The sequence below is a fragment of the Camelus bactrianus genome, chromosome 35 (genome assembly GCF_048773025.1).
Source record: "Camelus bactrianus isolate YW-2024 breed Bactrian camel chromosome 35, ASM4877302v1, whole genome shotgun sequence".
Taxonomy (NCBI): domain Eukaryota; kingdom Metazoa; phylum Chordata; class Mammalia; order Artiodactyla; family Camelidae; genus Camelus; species Camelus bactrianus.
In genome coordinates this window covers 16,423,044-16,443,830 of record NC_133573.1, presented here as the reverse complement: position 1 = coordinate 16,443,830, position 20,787 = coordinate 16,423,044, and the positions used below count along the sequence as shown (strand labels likewise).

The window sequence follows — 20,787 nt, the reverse complement described above, 5'->3', positions numbered from 1 at the left end:
CCAGCCATCTGTTCATCCACCCTCACACCAGTACCACATTATCTTGATTATATCCAAGTTTTTTAAGCATTAAGGCCAATTTTTAAAAGCATTCATTTAGCATCTACATGATCTGGACTCTTTATATATGTTACTAATTACAGTCAGATGAGGCAGATACTATTCCTACCCTCCCTTCCCTTATGTCATCATAACTGCAGAATACAAAGAAATTGAATATGCTTGAACACCCGCTTGCATTATTACAAATGCTGTGTTTTCCTTCCTTTCCAGAAATTGTCATTTAAGCTCTCCCAAAATTAACCCATCAAACCACTCCAGCTATGCTTTCTTAAAGCACTCAATGTTCTAACCAATCTAGACGGCTCACAGGTTTCTAAATATGTCCCACCCTTTCTGCATCTGTACTTCGGTTGCCACGCATTCCATGCCCACCATTCTGCACCTTAAATCCAGCTACTATTACATTTCAGTCTCAAAAAGTCTTTCCATCAAGCTACTACTGAGCTTCACCATCAGATATGATACCTCTTGTCTCAAAATTCTTATCCCACTTTATAGGTCTGATGGCACAATATTCTGCCTTATAATGATTTTTTCCCCTGTATTCTTGCTTAGTTTTCCCCCAGAAAGAAAATTCCTTGAAGGCAGTGTATTAATTGTCTTCAGATCTCTCATATAGCCATTTCAACAAATTTGAGTGAAAGAAAATTTTTGAGTCAGCTAAAAGACATTGTGATTAAAATTAAAGAAAAAAAATTTTAAAAGTAAGCAGGTCAACCCAGCATGTGATTCAGAATAATCCCCAAATGTATCCTATCAATTTAATCTCTTTAATTTTTCCCCCCATATCAGAACTTTCCAGCTGGAGGATTCTCAGGACTGTAGCAGAGATTTTGTGGAGATCCGGGAAGGAAACTCCACTGGCCACTTGGTGGGACGATATTGTGGAAACACCCTCCCCCTCAATTACTCATCCGTTGTTGGGCATAGCCTATGGGTCAGATTTGTCTCAGATGGCTCAGGAAGTGGCATTGGCTTCCAGGCTGCATTTGCAAAGAGTAAGTTGGTTCCACTATAGTGATGGCTTCCAGAATGTTTCCTACAAACTAGAAAGGATAACAGTATTTTCAGTAATGCACTAAGAACAATGCTGATCTACCCTATTTCCTGATATTTCTTGTCTTTGTGGAATTACTTTATTATATAAAATGTGCAAAAAATTAAATTCTATATGAATGGCTCATTAAGAGCCAGGGAGAGCATTCTCAGTGATTTTAATATTCTTTTAAAGCTCTAGTGTCTACCCAATATTAAATTAAACTTTTTTCATGGTATTGTATTAAAGAGCTTTCTAAAGTGTTATGGTTCCAGTTTGGTATACTTAAGTCAAACTTGTTTATTTGATCCCATAAAGTCTATGTTCTTTGGATTAAAAACATCTAATGTTACTTTAGGATATGCTTAAGTGCCCAGATATTATAATAACAAGGTATTCTCCTAATTGGATAAAATGTTAAATAAATATTTTTATTTTCTAACTCAACTTTTTCATAATTAGCCTCTCTGTATGTGATTTGAAGATGTCCATTTCTCTTATATAATTTAAAAAAACATATTTTATTCTTTTGTAAAACAGGAAAATAGGCAAACCAAAATTACAGAGCAGGGCTGGTCATACCCCTTCCCATGGCCCCAGGTCCCCTGGGGTCTGGGAACCCATTTTTACATGGGAAGCTATTGCTTGTTTTCGCACTGTGTAGCCTGCTAAGGAGATGGAATTCCATTCACAAAATCACCCTTCTCCTAGGAATTAATAGATAGCAGAGAAACCAAAAAGGAAGCAGTATTTCTTTCAGTGTTCAGAAAAGAAATTGCAGTCAATTAAAAGTCCATCCTTTTCAAAACCCCTTGCCTTTTGTTTCTTTCATTTGATTAAAGAGCTTTTCCAAGTAGGTCTGATTTACTACTCTGTTTTCCTTCCTAGTATTTGGCAATGATAATATTGTGGGAACTCATGGGAAAATCGCCTCTCCCTTATGGCCTAGCAATTACCCTCACAACTCCAATTACCAATGGATAGTGAATCTGAATGAATCTCAAGTTATCCATGGTAGAATCTTGGAGATGGACATTGAAGGAACATTTAACTGCTATTATGACAAGTTAAAGGTGAGTTTCCAAGTGCAATCAGTGTTTATAAATTTAGGTGAATTGCTACTGGCAAAAATTGATTTAGGTTGGGGAGAGTGAATATAGCTCAGTGGTAGAGTGCATGCTTAGCATGCACGAGGTCCTGGGTTCAATCCCCAGTACCTCCATTAAAAAAATTTAAAACATAACAGATCCAAGTTAATGTCTATTCAAGCAGTTGCGAATGATACAGGATGGTCTAGCCTACATCATGAGTACCCCCTCTAGGTTACCTATACAATGGTAATTCTTTTAATTTGAAAAGTCAGATACCAGAATTCTGTATCTAACTTATTTTTTTTTAACATTATTATAATTTTTCTGTTGGGCTTTGTCTAAGCATGTATATGTATCTTATTCATTCTTTCTTATATCCCATTATCCTACTTATTTTTATGTTAGAGTGTTAAACATTTGAATGTGAATTTTAAAATAAATAAATATAACGACTGTGGTGAACATTGGCATTCAGACATTAGTTATTATATCAATTTCAGAAAGCCTATCAGATTATCTTTTATGTAGCTTTATTGGGGTATATTTGACAAATAGTGTTTATACTTAAAATGTACAACTTGATCCTCTGATATATGTATACACTGTAAAATAATAATCATAATCAAGCTAATTAACATATTTATCACCTCATATGGTTACCATCTTTTTTATTTTTGGTGTGGTGAGAATACTCAAGATCTACCGTCTTAGCAAATTTCAAGCATACAGTGTAGTATTATTAGCTGCAGTCACATTGCTCTGCATTACATCTTCTGAATTATTAATCTGGCAAAACTGAAACTTTGTACCCTTCGACCATCTCCCTATTTTTTGCTCCCGCCATCTCCTGGCAACCACCCCCTTCTACTCTCTGCTTCTATGAGTCTGACTATTTCATGAACAGATCCTTGAAGGCCAAGGGTCTGTCTTATTCATTTTAGATCCACAGTGCTTCCCAAAGAATCCAGTACCTAATAGATGCTCATTATGTGTAGAAATAATTATTAGATAATGTGAAATCTGAGCTTATGTCGTGGCTTCAATGGAGAAATTTGTAATAACATTTATAATGAACTTGTTCAGATTATTTAGAAGATGGAGGGAAGGATGTGAAATGTAGTTGGACACCATCCATCCACATGTGCAGCAAAAATAAACGTGCTCAAGATTATGTATTTGGAAACTATTGCAAAGTACATCTCTAACTAACGCAATTTAATATTTTGAACCAAATGGAAGAGATTTATTGAATGCTTTGAATATGCTGAGCCCTGGCAAGCTGTAATTCTTTTGTTGTTATTAATTCTGCTTACTTACTTCTTTGGAAATAGAACTCCTGGATACCTGTCCACTTTCTCTCATTAAACTTCTCCTCTTTATTACTGCTTTTCTGTTTTCTTCCTAATTCCTCCTTTGACCCCCCAGAGTACATTCAGTCAGCACTGTTGTGCAACTATCCTGGTTTCTACTTTTCCACCCCCAAATTCTACTGTAAATCATATAATGAGCTACATCACAAGGAACATGTTCATTAATATAATCCTACAGGATGGATATAAATAATTTCAAAACACATTTAATTATTTGCAGTCATATTTTATATCTCACAATACTTTTTATTTTAAACTAATATATAATGTTACTTCATTATTTTTTCCATTATGATAAAATTATAAAAAGTTATCCTTTTGGTTTTCTTTTTATTAAGAAAAACAGAGGTGATTGCCTAAAGTCAGTGCTCTATTATGCCTTTTACATGCAGATTTATGATGGGTCTGGCATTCATTCCCGCCTGATTGGAACCTACTGTGGTACCCAGACCGACTCTTTTGGCTCTACTAGAAGTTCTTTGACATTTCAGTTTTCTTCTGATTCTTCAGTCTCGGGGAAAGGATTCCTTCTGGAGTGGTTTGCGATGAATGCCTCTGTTGGACCTTTACCTACCATTGCTACAGGTGTGCTTGGTAATAAATAAAATTCTTTTTAGGGGCTGATATGTGTAGACTGACATTTCAAAGATTCCTACTAATAAGGGCCAAATACACAAATGAGTAAGTATTATAATTACAGTCTCAAAACCCTTCCTTCATGCATTCAAGTGTTCTTTTAATTTCACAAAAACATAAAAATTATATGTTTACTTCCAGCAAATGCTGATTTTTCCATTATATTTTTCATAATAATTAAGGGTTTGATATCCATAAGCTATTCTACTTACAATTTCTAGAGGTCACTTCAGAGATTTCTGAAAGTTTGGTTTGCAAATACTATGCACACATACACACACTCACAATAGTTAAGGATCAACTAATAGAAGTAACTGTTTTTCTTCTGTATTACATTTTAAGTATGACTTCAGAAATGTTTCGGTTTGTCCTCAACTGGTTGTAAAAACTTCAAGTTTCAGGTAAAGTTGGCCTAAATATTAAGCTTTTACTTCACTATTTGAGAGTCATTTCTAATTTTCCCAGTAAGCAGTGTTTTGGGAGACTGTGCTTTTTGCTTGAAAATATGTTTAAACAATCTTGAAGGACTCTCTTGAATTTGAGGGTTGACGTAGAATAAGCTCAGCAGATATTTCTTATAGCATATTCTCAGTCCTTGAAATATTTGATTGGGACACATTATCATAGGGTATCATTGAAGATTTTCAAACTTTGAACTTGTTCTGGGACTAAAGAGACCCTAAAAGATTAGAGTCTACTTGCTGCTAACTTCTTGGGAATTTGTATCAGCAGAGATCACAGATGAAGGTGTAATTCATACTTTTATTTAATGCCTCTTAATATTCTGTCCTGAGATGGGTTTTTTTGCCTCTCTTATAAGGTACTTTGATAACACTGACTATGACTCTCTTCCTTAAAATATTTATTTATCTAAGAGTAAGGAGCCATCAGGAATTGCCCAAAGTAATTTTGAGCTGTCACTTTAAGTCTGGATAGCTCTTATACGTAAACTTGAATTAAGCTTTTTTTATATCCACACATCTCAAGTTAGGGAAGTAATCTGCCATGCAAAACAGTGTATCAACAAATACAATATAGTACTCAAAAACAGTAAGTTCTCTTCTCATATATATATTCTATAATTATGTTATTTGAATGGATGATTGACTGTAATATCATAAATCTCATTTCTTTTAATGAAGAACAAGCAAAGGAGAAAATAAGTGGGTAAGAAAATTTTATAATTTACTAGTCATCTAGTTGGTGTAAGTGAGTATTCCATGATGACCTCACATTCTGAAAGTTTCATTAAAGTGAAAAAAAGCTTAATGTTTTAAAATGTATTCATGTATTGAACATTGTACCATTAGCATTCCTTATACAAACATATATTTAATTTATTTCAACAAATATTTATTGTGGGTTTATTATAGATACACTGAGGTAAGTGTATCCTGACTAAGAAAGGAAATCAAGATATAATGTCTACTCTCCAGGAGTTTAAAAGTAGTTGAGAAAGATAAAGCATTCATCTGTCTGTTAAAAAAATGATATAGTAATTAAATAACTAAATAACAAAGCAGCTGGTACAGGCAATGAAAAGTCAATCAAAGGAAAGTGAGCCTATTGTGGACTAGGGTCATCTGAAGGAAATTAAACATGTCAAGTAGGAAATTTTTAGCGTATCAGTCAGGAAATACTTGGTTATGCTGCAGTAACAAATAATTCCAAGCTCTGAGTAGCTGAAAAACAATCAGACTTCCTTCTTGCTCATGTTACATATTCCCCATAGGTTAACTGGGGGCCTCGTCACCATCATCACTCCATAACTAGGCTGTCAGAGCTGACATTGTTTGGGACATTACCTGTGACCATGGCAGGAGGAAAGAGAGCCCTGGCATGTCTCAGTCTAAAACTGCAGTTTAAAAATGATGCATTTTGCTTATAATGCATTGGCCAAAATTGGTCAAAAGGCTTCACCCAACCACAGAATTATTAAGAAATGCAATTTCACCCTGTGTTTGGAAGTAAGGAAAGATGGAATATTTGACAAACAACACTAATGACCCACAGTCAGTTAGAATGACAACTGCTTTGTATAAATTCAAGATCAGAAATATTTTATATAGAGGACAATTTTAACTTTTGAAGATACTGGATAATATTCAAATATTCTACTTTAAAATTGCTTTTACTTGTCTTTTTTTTTTTTTTTTTTTTTTTTTTTTTTACTTTTGCAGCCTGTGTAGTAATAGAACAAAGTAATTAAGACCTAGTCCTATAAAATTTTACACTTATTTCTTGCTGGCCCCAGCAAGATTCAAACACGTGCTGGTATAAGACTCATAAGCTTCAGGAATGGTGAAGTAAAGACCTCTGAAAATCCATTCTTACATAAAAACAGTGAGAACACTGGCAAAAATTTTCAAAACCAACTTTTGAGAATGCTGGAAATTAATTAAAGATGACAACAATCTAAGCAGTGTTTATTCAAGAAAAATGGTTGAATCTCAGAAAGAGTAGCCAGCTTTCTGGTATCTTAATTTTCCCTATTTCAGCCTCTTCCCCACCCCAGCTTTGCAGTAGCATTACAATAGCCTCACGATTATTTTAGCGGTGAAAACCCGCAGCCCAACAGCTATTGGAAGGGGTGGGTGGAACAGATCAGGAGTTCCAAAAATCATCCTATCCCTAGGGAATTATTATTTAATCTGTCTGGCAGCTTCCTATAAAAGTTCCATCCTCTGGATTTGTCTTCATTTGCCCTAACACAGAGCATGCTGTGTACAAAAGCCCCATCAATGGGGTGTTTTTTGAAAATCATCAGTGACAATGTTTAGCATCACAACTGCATGTGGTAATGATACCACTTACAGCTAATAAGAGGCTAACCAAAAATGTAAACACTGAAGAACAGGATATCCACAGGGGGCTGTGAAAAGCTCTGACATGTTTCTGGGAATATAGAAGTCCCCACACATGTGCAGGGCTGTGAACATGCCCAAGAAAAACCAGAGAAGACCCTAGTTTCTCACCTCCACATGCTCTTAAGGCTCTGTGAAAGTAGACAGTGAATACTAAGGCAGAGTTGTAAACTGCCTTCTAGGGTCAGGTAGGCTTATCCTAACTGCCCCCCCCCCCCACACACACAGTCCCTCACAAAAGACTGAGAGGATTATTGTTTCCAGACATTAAAAGGGGAATATCTGTTTAATCAATTGTTGATCACTAACCGGAATACAGAATTTCAGGCTACACACGATAATGAATACAGACATTAGAGAATTTGTGCACAAAAGTCAATGGACAGTAACAGCCAACTTTAGGGGAAGGGTTGCCACATTTCCAGAATTGCCACATTAGGTTATTTAAAATGTCTAGTTTTTCAACAAAAAATTATGAGAGCCCCCCCCCCCCCCCGGAAAGTATAGCCTATGCAAAGGAAAAGAAGGAATCAATAGAAGCTACCCTGGAGAAAGTCAAGATGTCAGAATTACTTAACAAATACTTTAAATGAGCTATTGTAAATATGCCAAAGAACTAAAAGAAACCATGTCTAAGAATTAAAGTATGGAATGGTGTCTTACCAAAAAGAGAGTATCAGTAAAGTGATAGAAATTTTTAAAAGAAAAAACAACCAACTAGAAATCATGGAGTTGAAATTCACTGAACAGGCTCAATGACAGATCTGAGCAGACAGAAAAAATAATCATTGAACTTGAAGGGAGGTCAGCTGAGATTTTCCTTTGAGGGAAAGAGAGAAAAAGAATGAAGACCACTATACAGAGCTTCAGAAACTATCATTATACCAACATATATATGAGTGCATAATGAGAGTCACAGATGAGAAGAAAGAGAAAGGGAAACAAAGAATATTTGAAGAAACACTGTCTGAACACTTCCCAAATTTGATGAAAAATATTAATTTATACATCCAAGAAGCCCAACAAATTCCAAGTAGGACAAACTCAGTGAGATCTATACTTAGACAAATCACTGTCAAACTATCAAAGCTAAAGAAAAAGGGATCATCTTGAAAGAGCTAAAAAAAAAAAAAAAAAAAGAAAAGAAAAGAAAGGAGTAGCCAAGATGGCGGAGTAGAAGGAAGCTCGTAGCTTACCCTCTCTCACAAATACACCAAAACTCACATCCACAGACCCACCCAGCCAACCAGAGCACCTGCTGAACTCCAACAGAACATCGCCCTCTTCAAAAGACAAAGATACCACGAATCTGGTAGCAGAAAAGGAAAAAATAAAGAAGGAAAAACAAAACAGTGTGGGACCAGTCCCGCGGGGAGGGAGTGGCAAAGGAAGACTAGCTCTTGTTCGCCGGGTCTCCCCCCTCCAATGGAGAGGCCAGCGGGATGGAGGGGGAGCCTCCAAGGCTTGGATCTGTAAGGAGCACCCCTTGACTGACAGAACTAAGTTAAACGGGCACAGAGGGCCCCTGCGACACCCAGCCCGAGATGCGAGTCATCAGCTGGGGGCCAGGACAGGCGGCCCAAGACGGGCAGAGGACTGAGGCAGCTGCACTGACATAGCCCTGCAGGACTGCAGGAGGCTGTGTGCCATGGCTGGGAGGGGATACAGATCAGAGCAACCTGGGCCCCCCATAAATTATGGGGGAAAAAAAAGCAAAGCAACACTGCTGGTGTGCCCTGGGGGGAGGGGTGCTGTGGCCTTTGTTCCCTCAGACCCATGGCGCTGTTACTGGCGCTTCTTGGGAGGAGAGAGGCAGGGCACAGCCACAGCTGCCATCTCCTCCTGTGCACAGCACCCGGGCCAGGGCAGGGCCGAGCCCTGAATCCGTACCTCAGGGCTTCGCAACCTCCTGGGTAGGACTGAGTCTTGTTTACAGCCTGAGACAGATAGGATCTCTCTGCCTTGGTACCTCAAAGAACTCCTGCCACCAAGACAAACAAGGAGCTGAGTTTTGGAACGGAGCAGGGGTGGGGCGGTTCCACGGTCTTCTCCGAGCCCACCTACAGAGCACCAACCTGAGGTGGAATGGGCAGCTGCACAGAGCAGGGGACAGACCAGCACCGGGAGAGGGCAGGAGGCCACCCACCTTCCTGGCAGGAGCACAGCACCTGACCGAGGTGCTGGGAGGGGGCGCAGCCAGCACACCTACCTTGCCCGAGCACAGCAGCATCAGGGGATGGGGTGACCTGCCCACACCCAGGAAGGAGCAGAGCACCTGAACCACTGTTGGGAGGGGGTGCAATCTGCTTGCCAATAGGCACTGGGAGCAGCACAGAGAGGGTGCCAACAGAGGGCCTCTGGAAACAGCAAGCTGAGTTTCTGAAACAGGGTGAAGACAAAAAGACTTCTCAGTAAAATCATTAAGAGCGTACAGTCTACAGGAGAACACATTTTTTTTAAATCTTTTTTATATCTGTTCTATTTTCTATTACCTTTTTAATTTTTACTTTTTAAACAATTGTGTATGTCTACAGTTTTAATCCCTTTTAAATTTTTCTTCTAAAATATTTTTATTTTTATTATTTTTAAAAATCCAACTCATTTCATTTTTATTTCTATTGGTTTTAATCTCCTGTTATTGATTATACACAGGATTCAAATATTATTTTCTGATTTTTTTTCTCCTACTTTTAAGGTTTTTAAAAGATGTCTCAATTCAATTGCTATTCTGCTTCAATTTGCTCTTCTATTATTGATTATACACTGTTTTCAAACCTTTTTTCCCTCCATTCTTTATATTATAAACCATTCTTTATATTGCTATCTATTTAATACAGTTTTAGTAATGGATTAATAGAATTACAAAAAAGGGTAACCATGCCAAAAACTTACAAGTGAGTCACAAAAACTAAATAAAATCCAAGATAATATAAAGGAAAATTACCAGACCACAAAAGGAAGAAGAAAGGAACAAAGAGGAAATACCAAGTCAACTGCAGTAAGTTCAAAATGGCAATAAACACACATCTATCATTAATTACTGTAAATGTTAATGGACTAAATGCTCCAGTCAAAAGATGTAGAGTGGCAGACTGGATAATAAAGCAAGAACCTTCAATATGCTGCATACAAGAGACCCACTTTAGGGAGAAGGACACGTATAGATTGAGAGTGAAAGGATGGAAAAGGATATTCCATGCAAATGGAAAAGCCAAGAAAGCAGGTGTACCAGTACTGATTTCAGACAAAATGGACTTTAAAACAAAGGCCGTAAAGAAAGATAAAGAAGAACATTTTGTAATGATTAAACGAGTAATACAAGATGAGGATATTACACTCATTAATATATATGCATCCAATATAGGAGCACCTAAGTATATAAAGCAATTACTAAGAGAGATACGGGGGAAACTGAAGGGAATACAATCATTGTTGGAGATTTTAACACTGCATTAGCATCACTAGACAGATCTTCCAGACAGAGAATAAATAAAGCAACAGAGAAATTAAATGATACAATAGAAAAATTAGATTTGGTGGATATTTTCAGAGCATTACACCCCCCAAAAATAGGATATACATTCTTTCCAAGTGCACATGGAACATTTTCCAGGATCGATCATGTACTTGGGCACAAAAGAAACCTCAACAATTTTAAGAAGATAGACGTTTTCTCAAGCATCTTTACTACCACAATGCCATGAAACTAGAATCAATTACAGAGAAACAAAGGAGAAAAAAGGGAAGCATGGTGATTAAAAACGTGCTATTCAAAAATGGGTCAATGATGAAATCAAAGTTGAAGTTAAAATGTACCTTGAGACAAATGAAAATGAAAACACAACCACACAAAATTTATGGGACACAGCAAAGGCGGTGGTAAGAGGGAAGTTTATAGCGATACAGGCCTTCCTCAAAAAAGAAGAACAATCTCAAACAATCTAACCCACCAGCTAAAAGAATTAGAAAAAGAAGAGCAAAAAAACCCCAAAAGTAAGCAGAAGGAAGGAAATAATAAAGATCAGGGAGGAAATAAATAAAATAGAGATTAATAAAACAATAGAAAAAGTCAATCAAACCAAAAGCTGGGTTTTTGAAAGAGTAAATAAAAACCTCTGGCCAAACTCACAAAGAAAAAAGATAGAACACAAATAAGCAAAATAAGGAAGGAAAATGGAGAAATTACAACAAATAACATAGAAATACAGAATATCATATGAGAATATTATGAAAAACTATACGAAATGAAAATGGATTACGTAGAGGAGATGGACGAGTTTCTGGAAACATACAGTCCACCAAGACTGAATCAAGAAGAAACTGACCACTTAAACCGATCACTAGAAATGAAATCAAATTAGCAGTAGAAAAACCTCCCTACAAATAAAAGTCCAGGAGCGGATGGCTTCACTGGGGAATTCTACCAAACATACAAAGAATAACTTGGTACCAGTCTTTCTCAAACTCTTCCAGAAGATTGAGAAAGAGGGAACACTCCCAAACTCATTCTATGAAGCCACCATCACCCTAATACCAAAACCAGGCAGACACCACCAAAAAAGAGAACTACAGACCAGAGTCACTGATGAACATAGATACAAAAATCCTCACCAAAGTATTAGCAAATAGAATCCAACAGCACATAAAAAAGATTATACATCCTGATCAAGTGGTGTTCACCCCAGGGACACAAGGGTGGTTCAACATATGTAAATCAATCAATGTAATACATCACATCAACAAGAGAAAGGACAAAAATCACATGATCATCTCAATCGATGCAGAAAAAGCATTTGATAACATTCAACACCCATTTATGATAAAAACTCTCACCAAAGTGGGCATAGAGGGAACATATCTCAACATAATAAAAGCTATAGCCAGCATAGTACTCAACAGTGAAAAACTCAAAAGCTTCCCACTAAAATCTGGGACAAGACAAGGATGCCCACTATCACCACTCCTATTCAACATAGTCTTGGAAGTCCTAGCCACACCAATCAGGCAAGAGAGAGGGAAAAAAGGGACCCAAATTGGAAAAGAAGAGGTAAAAGTGTCACTATATGCCAATGACATGATACTATATATAGAAAACCTTAAAAGGTCTACACAAAACCTACTAGAACTATTCGAAGAATTCAGCAAGGTAACAGGTTACAAGATTAACATTCAAAAATCAGTTGCATTTCTTTACACTAATGATGAATCAACAGACGAAGAAAGGAAAGAAACAATCCCCTTTAAAATAGCACCCAAAGTAGTAAAATACCTAGGAATAAATCTAACCAAGGAGGTGAAAGACTTATACATGAAAAACTATAAGCCATTAATGAAAGAAATTAAAGAAGACTTAAAAAAATGGAAAGATATCCCATGCTCTTGGATTGGAAGAATCAGTATTGTTAAAATGGTCATTCTGCCCAATGCAATCTACAGACTTAATGCAATCCTTATCAAATTACCCAGGACATATTTCACAGAACTAGAATAAATCATAAAAAAATTTATATGGAACCACAAAAGACCTAAAAATGCCAAAACATTACTGAAGAAAAAGAGGCTGGAGGAATAACTCTCCCAGACTTTAGTCAATACTACAGAGCAACAGTAATCAAAACAGCATGGTATTGGTACAAAAACAGACATGTGGGCCAATGGAACAGAACAGAGAGCCCAGAAATGAATCCACAAACTTTTGGCCAACTAATCTTTGACAAAGGAGGCAAGAATATACAATGGAATAAAGACAGTCTCTTCAGCAAATGGTGTTGGGAATACTGGACAGCAGCATTTAAACAAAAGAAGCTAGAACACTCCCTTACACCATACACAAAAATAAACTCAAAATGGATCAAAGACTTAAACATAAGACAGATACAATAAAACTCCTAGAAGAAAATATAGGCAAAACATTATCTGACATACATCTCAAAAATGCTCTCCTAGGGCAGTCTACCCAAGCAATAGAAATAAAAGCAAGAATAAACAAATGGGACCTAATTAAACTTACAAGCTTCTGCACAGCAAAGGAGACCATTTGTAAAACAAAACAACAACGTACAGAATAGGAGAAAATTTTTGCAAATGAAACCAACAAAGGCTTGATCTCCAGAATATATAAGCAGCTCAAACGACTTAATAAGAAAAAAACAAAAAACCCAGTCCAAAAATTGGCAAAAGACCTAAACAAGCAATTCTCCAAGGAAGAAATACAAATGACCAATAGGCATATGAAAAAAATGCTCGGTATCACTATTATCAGAGAAATACAAATCAAAACTACGATGAGGTATCACCTCACACCAGTCAGAATGGCTGTCATTCAAAAATCCACAAATGACAAATGCTGGAGAGGCTGTGGAGAAAGGGGAACCCTCCTACACTGCTGGTGGGAATGCAGTTTGGTGCAGCCACTGTGGAAAACAGTATGGAGATTCCTCAAAAGACTAGGAATAGACTTACCATATGACTCAGCAATCCCGCTCCTGGGCATATATCCAGAAGGAACACTACTTCAAAATGACACCTGCACCCCAGTGTTCATAGCAGCACTATTTACAATAGCCAAGACATGGAAACAGCCTAAATGTCCATTGACAGATGACTGAATAAAGAAGAGATGGTATATTTATACAATGGAATACTATTCAGCCATAAAAACTGACAACATAATGCTATCTGCAGCAACATGGATGTTTCTGGAGAATGTCATTCTAAGTGAAGTAAGCCAGAAAGAGAAAGAAAAATACCATATGAGATTGCTCGTATGTGGAATCTAAAAAAAAAAAAATCCTGAATACAAAACAAAAACAGATTCATAGACTCAGAATAGACACTTGTGGTTGCCAAGGGGGCAGGCAGTGGGAAGGGACAAATTGGGATTTCAAATGTAGAATAGATAAACACGATTATACTGTATAGCACAGGGAAATGTATACAAGATCTTGTGGTAGCTCACAGTGAAAAAAAAAATGGGACAATGAATATATGCATGTTCAGGTATAACTGAAAAATTGTGCTCTACACTGGAATTTGACACAACATTGTAAAATGGCTATAACTCAATTAAAAAAAAGTTAAAAAAAACCAGAAAAGATTTATCCTGTAAAAAGCATACGCAACAAAATCAACATTTCATTTCTCATGAGAAAGCGTGAAAGTCAGATCAGTGGGATCACACATTCAAAGTGCTAAAATAAAAAGGCTGTTGATCAAGAATTCTATAACCAACAAATGTATCCTCCAAACTAAGTACAAATTAAAGAACTCCTTTCTAACAGATTTGCCCTGTAAGAAATACAAAAGGGAGTCTTTCAGGCTGAAATGCTAGACAGTAGGTAGTAAAGAAATTAAATAAGTAATTGTAAAGGCAGTGTAAACGTATTTTCATCTGTAGTTCTTTTCTTCTGCTATCTGATTTAAAGGCAACTGCATAAAACAATAATTATAAAACTATGCTGATGGCCTTATAATGTTTAAATATATAATTTTTATGACAATAATACCACAAAAGATGGGGGTGGGTGGGAATGGAGTTATATTACAACAAAGTTTTTTATATCTACTAAAATTAAGTTGCTAGTAATCTAAACTACATTGTCTTAAATTAAGATGTTAATTGCAATCCTCTAAACAACCACTGAGAAAAAAACTAAAAAAATATATGATGAAAGAATAAACAAATTAAAGTGGTGTACTAGAAAATATGCATTTAATAGTAAGATGGCTATCATCAATAAGACAGGCAATAACAGTTGTTGACGGGGAGATGGAGAAACTGGGACCCTTGTGCATTGCTGGAGGGAATGTAAAATAGTGTAGCCACTTTGAAAAACAGTTTGGCATTTCCTCAAAAATGGAAACACCGAATTACCATATGATCCAGCAATGCCACTCTTAGTTATAAACTTAAGAGAATTGAAAGCATACATCCACACAAAAATTTATACAGGAATTTTCCTAGAAATATTAGTTGTAAACAGTGAAAAAGGGGAAACAACCCAAATGTGAAACAACTGCTGAGTGGAAAAACTAAAGGTGGTACATCCATACAGTTGAATACTCTTCTGCCTTAAAGTGAAGGAAGGACAGACAGATTGTAGAATGTGGATGAACCTCAGAACAGTATGCTAAGTGAGTGAAGCCAGCCACAAAAGGCCACATAGTGTATGATTATATTTATGTGAAATGTCCTAGATAGACAAGTCCATACAGACAGAAAGTAGACTAGTGGTTTGCACAGACTGGCAGCGAGGATAACAGAGAGTCAGTGGTAACTAGTACCCGGTTTCTGTCAGGGTGGTGAGTGTCCTAACATTAGAGAGCAGCGATGATGCAGAACTTTGTCAATATACTAAAAACCAGTGAACTATACTATTTTAAAGGGTAAATTTTGTGGTGAGTGAATAGTAGCTCAACAAAGCTATTATTAGGGAAAAAAAAACAAAAACGAAACAAAATAAAGGATGTTGTTATTATAAGCTCATGAGTTTTTTCCAATGCTTCACTTTACCAAATTAAAAATTGTTTTATAACTGCCTAATATAAGTGACGTGATGAATAGCTATGCTAAAAAAGGTGAAGATTAAAGTACCCCAGAAAGGTGAAGAAAGTTCTACCTTGGTAACAGTAATAATAGGATCTCCTTCATGGACTTAACTTCATGCTTGACAGAGAAGAAGCACTCATTAAAAATTGGGTTATGTGGGAAAATTATGGTGAAAAAAGTAGAATACGATGTATTTTTCTTCAAAAAATTATGGAGATCACTGCTGTCTGAATCAGTGGATTTAAGAAAATATTTATAAATTTCTTTGTAGGGAATGGGGGGTGGGGGGTGTAGCTCAATGGTAGACTGCTTGCTTGCTGTGCCCAGGTTCCTGGGTTCAATCCCTACCGCCTCCATTAAGGGGAAAAACAATTCTTCCGAATAACAAGATCGGAGATCATTATGATAAAGGATTGAAGGGAGAAGAGACAAGAAATACATATACACATACATACATACATAATTTTTAAAAATTTCTTTGGGAAAATTGTTTTAATTGGTATTTTCATATCAGTATAGGACTGGGACTTTGTTTGTATAATTTTTTTTTTAATACTTGCAGGGGAGGTAATTGGGTTTATTTCTTTTTGATGGAGGTACTGGGGATTGAACCCAGGGCCTTGATGCATGCTAAGCAAGCAGTCTACCACTGAGCTATGCCATCCCCCTGGGATGGCAAGTTTGAAGTGACAGTGCTACCTTCTTCTCTGCCAGAGGTTATTTCAAAGCTGTTGCTTTTCATTCTGCAGGTGCTTGTGGCGGGTTCCTGCAGACAGGAGATGCTCCAGTCTTTCTTTACTCGCCAGGCTGGCCTGAGAGCTACAGCAATGGCATGGACTGTATGTGGCTTATCCAGGCTCCTGATTCGACTGTGGAGCTCAACATCCTTTCCCTGGACATTGAATCTCACAGTACATGCAACTATGATAAACTTGTGATAAGAGATGGTGAGAAACATTTAAAAAACAAAATACAACCCAAACCTACCAAGTTTCAACCCTGATGCATGTTTAGTTACATTCGATTATAATCATACTTGTTTCCCACCTCCATCCATTTTGCATGGAATTTCACAGATATTATGGTCAATGAGAGCATCAAATATTAGAATTGATTACCATTTCTGTAGAATATAAGGAACCTACTAAATTGCCTGTAGCAAAATAACCCACACGCTACCCACTGTATCAGAGAGAGCATTCCATTCCCAAGAGGAAGTGCTACCTGTGGCTTAAGTAGGAAATAATAGTCTGAGTTTTCTAATAGAATTTATATTACATTATATAATTCCAATATTTAATACTAGTCAGTGCTGCTTACTTGTTCAAAGGCTTGATATTTTAGAACTATAGCTTTAAGATCCAAGTGTGAAAAGTATTTGTAATTGCAACGTATTAAATTTTCTATGTCTACGGCATCTCAGGCCAGAATGGGTAGAATTCAGGGCTAATATTTTTTTCATCTTTCCCTCTATACGCAGGTGTGGTATTGTTATGCAATAAGTGAGGGAAATGAATAATGCTTCAATGCAAGATGCACAGAACATCTTGCTTCAGTTTGCATGGAATCGGGGAGGACAGAGAGACCATACCCTCCAATCAGTGCTTCTTACAGTGTGGTCCCCAGACCAGCCGCATCAGCATCACTTGAGAACTTGTTAGAAATGCAAGTTCTATGCCCCACCCCAGGCCAACTAAGCCAGAAATTCTCAGGATGGGTCCCAGATCTGTCTCCTGTTAAGGCCAAGATTTGAGGGTAAGAGGGCAAGGCAGGATAGGGGAAAGCGTAGAGTCAGATCCTGTCTTTCTTTAAAATTTTTAAATTCTGTTCACTTTACATTAAATTTCAATTTTTTAAATATTGCACTAAAATATTTTTATCTCGATTTCTGAGGTCTTTGGCACCTCCTTAAATTTTGCCCCCAATGTCAGGGTCTCCCTCGCCTGACTCTAGTCCTTGCCTCCAGCTGATGGCCTCTAAGTTGGAGAACCACTACTCTATGTGACAGATACTGCAACCTCAATGCCTACCTGGACAGCAGGTAACACCCAGTGAGGCACTAACCCAGAGAGCAGAATTAAAGGGGCCGTTACTAGGGATGCAGGCTTAGTGTTATGGATCTTATTTCCCAAGAGATGCTAGAAGTATGGAATTTTCTATGAATTTCCAATTTTGTCAATTAATTAGAAATGCTTCAGAGCAAGTTTTTTTTTTTTTTTTTTTTGGACAAAATAAACATGTTTGCTTTTGGCCCACAGGTTACTAATGTGTAAGTTCTTGTCTCCCTTATCCTATCAACCCTAGGCCCCCACTAAGTATAGTGAGAAAAATCAAATGGTAGAGGTGTTTGTTTTCCTTCTGTAGAGACTGGGCGCTAAGTAAAGATTCAAGTCACTCATACAAGCATGACTAGATGGTAAACCATAACTCCTGACTTTTTCCTATCAACAATCAGCTATCAGCACATTGCCCAGAGGAACCATCACTGAGGAATAAAATATACACATATGAAATAAATAGCAACATATAATAAACTTTAAAATTTTGTGACACTGATAATTAGAGAAAATGTCCACAGAAATGATTTGGGGTGAAAGGTGCAACAAAAGAGCATAATGAAGATAATAAATGCAAAAAAAATTACAGATAAACTTTTGAGTTGTAAAGAATGAAGTTTTCAGGGGTCAGAAACCCTCCGAAGAATGCCTTTCTAAGCATCTTGTATTTGTAGCTGTGCCATTACATTTGACAACTTGTCTTCTAAACTAGTTAATAATGAGTTTTAGGTTGTGGTCAGTGTCAAAAAGGAATCATTTTGCTGGTTGAGTGAAAGGGCAAATTTCCTCATGTCTCATATTCTATTTTTGTTTTTGTAAGATTGAAATTCATTAATTCTCTGCCTCCGGGGAAAAAAACATATTTTCCCTGCCAAGGAATCCAAGTCTGTTAATAATCTCCTTTGCTCCATTCAGGCTTTGACTGAGACAGTTGTTTTGACCCAAATTTATATCAAGAGAAACCAAAGAAAAAAGGGCCACGGGGTGACACAGCCCCCATTTGTGTCTCTGGAGCAGCACACTGCTGACGGTATCTTTTCTCATTCTCCACACATGGTCAGAAGTGTGTTCTTTTAATGGCAAAACAAAGAACAGAAAAATGATAAGTGAAAAAAGAAAAAAGGAAAACCCTCTGGAGGTGAAGACACACTTCTGGGCAAATGACCTTATAACCTTAGAACTAAGGCTGAAGAACCAAACTTCTTTTTTTTTTTTTTTTAAGATACTTGACCTTCAGCAGTCAAGCAATCAGAATAGTTTAGATCAGTGTCTAATGCACACATGAACACTGGTCCTCAATTACTTCCCAATCGCGTGTCCTCTTCATTTTGAATTTTAGTGCCAGGGAGAATTGTCAGCCGTTTTTTGTTTTGTTTTGTTTTGTTTTGTTTTGTTTTGTTTTGTTTTGTTTTGTTTTGTTTTGTCTTGTTTTTGGAAAGGCAGTGGGAACTGGCAAAGAAGTTGTTATTAAAAAGGTAAAGAAAAAGGCAGATGGCATCATTACAAACTGGAGCCAGAATGATGTAAGCCCTACAGTGTCCCTGTATTTGATAATCCCACTGTCTCCCACCAATGTGGTGTTCTGAGAGTAATGTGTGAGCCGCCTGGGCTGGGTTGCAAATGATGGTAGAACAGATTCTTAAGACATTGTGTTTTCACACTGATATTTCCTTTCTTTGTAGGAGACAATAGCTTGGCCCAGGAGCTAGCAGTTCTTTGTGGCAGAGAGATCCCTGAACCCATCCGGTCTACTGGAGAGTACATGGTGATCCAGTTCACCTCGGACTTCAGTATAACCAGGGCGGGCTTTAATGCATCCTTTCACAAGAGTAATATGTTGTCATAGTTTGTTCTAGTTAGTCTCATCTCATCTCATCCCATCCCATCTCATCTCATCATCTCTTGCTCTCTACCTAATACACTCTGCTGATTTCTCAATGCCAGGACACATGTTATAAGTAAGTCAGAGCACACAGGTCTTTGCCCCACTGCTGGGTGGCTATCCTGAGATCAGATACTGAGTCCTAATCAAAAAAACGGACCAGGTTGTACAGAAAGATCCTCCGCCTTCAGTTCTCTGGGTGGGACATCTTCTATTTATAGTAGGCACAAGAGTAAGATGTTTAAAACAATATTTCAGCCTAGCTGATGGCTGGACCCAGAAGACAGTACACATCCATAATGCATCAAAGGAGCAGTAAGTCAGAGTTATCCTCCATCTGAGAAATAATAGTCAAAGTAATAGAGGAGGCATCTTCATAAATCCCTTAGTTGAAATTATTCATTTAAAGGTTGGCAGGAAGAATTTGTTGCTCTTGAAATATGAGTTCGGTGAGTCCAAGAATGTGCATAGTATATAAGGGGCTGTCAGGGGTAGTATGATTGAGACTTTCAAAACTCGACAAAATGTGAAGTCCAATAATAATTTTTAAACCCAAATTGGATAAAAGTTAAAGAAGTAGCCCACAGAATGGGAAATAGTGGAAGACTCTCATATTTTTAACTGAAAAAAAAATGCAACTTTAAAGTAGATTATCAATCTTGACATGAAAAGTTAATGTTTTCTCCTCAATTCTGTATGCTTTTTCCAGAGCAGAGAGCAACTGAAGGTAAATGATTTTCCTCACAGTCAAGGGAGACCAGCTGCATGGTGGTTTCAGAGAATGGGCTTTGAAATTAGACAGACCTAGGATAAATGTCCGCCTCTGCATTTTAACTACTTATGTGATCTAATGAGCTGGTCAGTCCCTGACAACTGGCAAAAGAGTGCCCACTTCACCCACTCTTTTCTCGACTCCAACCTCTCCCATAGTTCGCATATGTACCAGTGACAGCTCGTGATGTATATGGTTATCATGTGGGAAACTAACTCTTGACTCCCACCATGTTTTACCTCCCCATCCCACCAAACTTGCTCATTCCACACTCTTCTCAATTCTAGTAAATGGAAAGGACATTCTTCTAGTTTTTTTAAGCCAGAAAGGTTGGCATCATCTGTGACTCTTCTCTTCTGGCTTCATAAATCCTATTCATCCACAAATCGCAATGGTCCTACCCTCACAGTGTATCTAGATGCCAACCACTTCTCACCATTTCTACTGCTGCCACCCTGGTCCAGGCAT

General features: G+C 37.3%; 1 protein-coding gene across 1 annotated transcript in view; it reads left to right on the top strand.

Moving 5' to 3' along the window:
• Positions 1-20,787, top strand: part of CUBN (cubilin) — a 273,800-nt gene that overhangs the window by 161,563 nt on the left and 91,450 nt on the right. The window contains exons 37-41 of the mRNA XM_074358517.1: positions 856-1,061; positions 1,988-2,172; positions 3,953-4,145; positions 16,358-16,555; positions 19,348-19,494. Coding sequence (XP_074214618.1) covers positions 856-1,061; positions 1,988-2,172; positions 3,953-4,145; positions 16,358-16,555; positions 19,348-19,494 — 929 coding nt within the window. The remainder of the gene's footprint in view (positions 1-855; positions 1,062-1,987; positions 2,173-3,952; positions 4,146-16,357; positions 16,556-19,347; positions 19,495-20,787) is intronic.